This window comes from Penaeus monodon, chromosome 19 (assembly GCF_015228065.2).
Source record: "Penaeus monodon isolate SGIC_2016 chromosome 19, NSTDA_Pmon_1, whole genome shotgun sequence".
NCBI lineage: Eukaryota > Metazoa > Arthropoda > Malacostraca > Decapoda > Penaeidae > Penaeus > Penaeus monodon.
Window position 1 is genome coordinate 48,078,460 of NC_051404.1, and position 1,487 is coordinate 48,079,946.

The 1,487-nt window shown below is 56.8% G+C and overlaps 1 protein-coding gene across 1 annotated transcript in view; it reads left to right on the top strand.

Moving 5' to 3' along the window:
- Positions 1-1,487, top strand: part of LOC119585290 — a 70,461-nt gene that overhangs the window by 1,306 nt on the left and 67,668 nt on the right. The window contains exons 2-3 of the mRNA XM_037933963.1: positions 208-299; positions 408-1,149. Coding sequence (XP_037789891.1) covers positions 208-299; positions 408-1,149 — 834 coding nt within the window. The remainder of the gene's footprint in view (positions 1-207; positions 300-407; positions 1,150-1,487) is intronic.

A 1,487-nucleotide genomic window follows, 5' to 3' on the forward strand; every position in this document is an offset into this window, starting at 1 on the left:
CATGATTTTAATTTCGTAAAAGCACTGTTAGGAACGAGAAACAGCACTAATTTCATTATTAACATGTTAGATGATGTATAGTGAAACACTGGACTGCTGTTTAGTAAGATCCATAAATGCAAAAGCTTGTATAGGAATTTTATGTTTAATTTTCCCCGCGTACTAACCATTATTCACTCCTAATTACCTTTTCACCTGCGCGCCTAGGTGACTTCAGACGTCCCGGCAGCCGGCCAGAGGTACCAGGTGGCTTCCCTCACTCGCCAGCCTCATGTCAGCCACTGTAGAAGCGACTCTGAGTGAGTTCTGGTTGCGTTGCAGTCGGAGTTTTCGTACTTGAATATTTTGCATAATACGAATCTTGAAGCTTTTGATGATGTGGAAATTAATTGAAGGTTATCTCGCAGTTGTTCGGAGGACGAGGCGCGAGGCGGCAAGTTGTCTGAGCTGGAGAGTGAGGCTCGAAGACAGATGAAGAGAGCTTTGGCCAAGCGATGCGAAGACAAGCGCTGTGCTCGGCGAGGCTCCCGCGCTCGAGTGCCTTGGTCTGCCTCACAAGGATCTCGAAATCCTCCTGCTGGCGCTCACTCGGAGGATGAAGCAGAGCTCGCCGTCGGGCCTCGTTCGGCCGACGCTCCCGAAGGAGGAAGAGGCGTCCTAGAGATCGTGGATGTCGCCGACGAGGAAGCCGACGTTGGAGCGAGTATCGGGGGCGCCCCTGGTCAGGCTGGGCAGGCGAGCGGGCTGCTCTACGTGGCCGAGGACGCCGTGTTTGTGGAGACGGTGTGGAACGCCTTCCGGACGGACGTGATGCGGGTCATCTCCGGGATCGGGTCGCGCATCCTAAGGCCCGCGCCCTCCGCCCTGCCCTCGAGCCCCGGGGCGGCGAACCGGCCCTGTCAGAAATCAATATGGAGGACGCGTAGACCCTCCGGACCTTCTGCGGCGTCCGTGCCTTTGTCTCTGCCTCGCTGGGTCACGCCCGTTCGCCGCTTCGAGGGCGCCGGGGGGACCAGCGTCAGCCCGCCCCGGACGCCAGCTCAGCCACGGGGGAGCGAGACGGCGGAGGGCTCCGTCGGGGGCAGCGGCATTCCGACGGAGGACTCTGTCGGGAACGGCTCGAACGGCCCGAACGGCGCTGCCAGAGGGGTGAGTAGGAGGGGCGAGGGTAACTTCTGGCGGGTGAGGAGGCCGTGACAAATCCCAATTAAAGGAAGTTAAGGCTTTTCTGGGGATCAATTACTTCTTGGGGAGAAGCTCGAACATCTCCCAAGATTTTTAAAGTCTCCTGTGAGGTGCCCTGATTCTGCCGGAAAAAAGAAACAGAATAATGCTTTTATGATGGAATATGTCGTCGTCTGCCGGAGGAATTCACCTTTAACGCTTTCGACTCTATTTGCATTTCCATTCCTTCTTCCCCTCGCCCGCCGACGCGGCGAACACCGGCTCTCTCCTCACGGCTCTGCAAGCAAGTGCTCGTCCTTGAT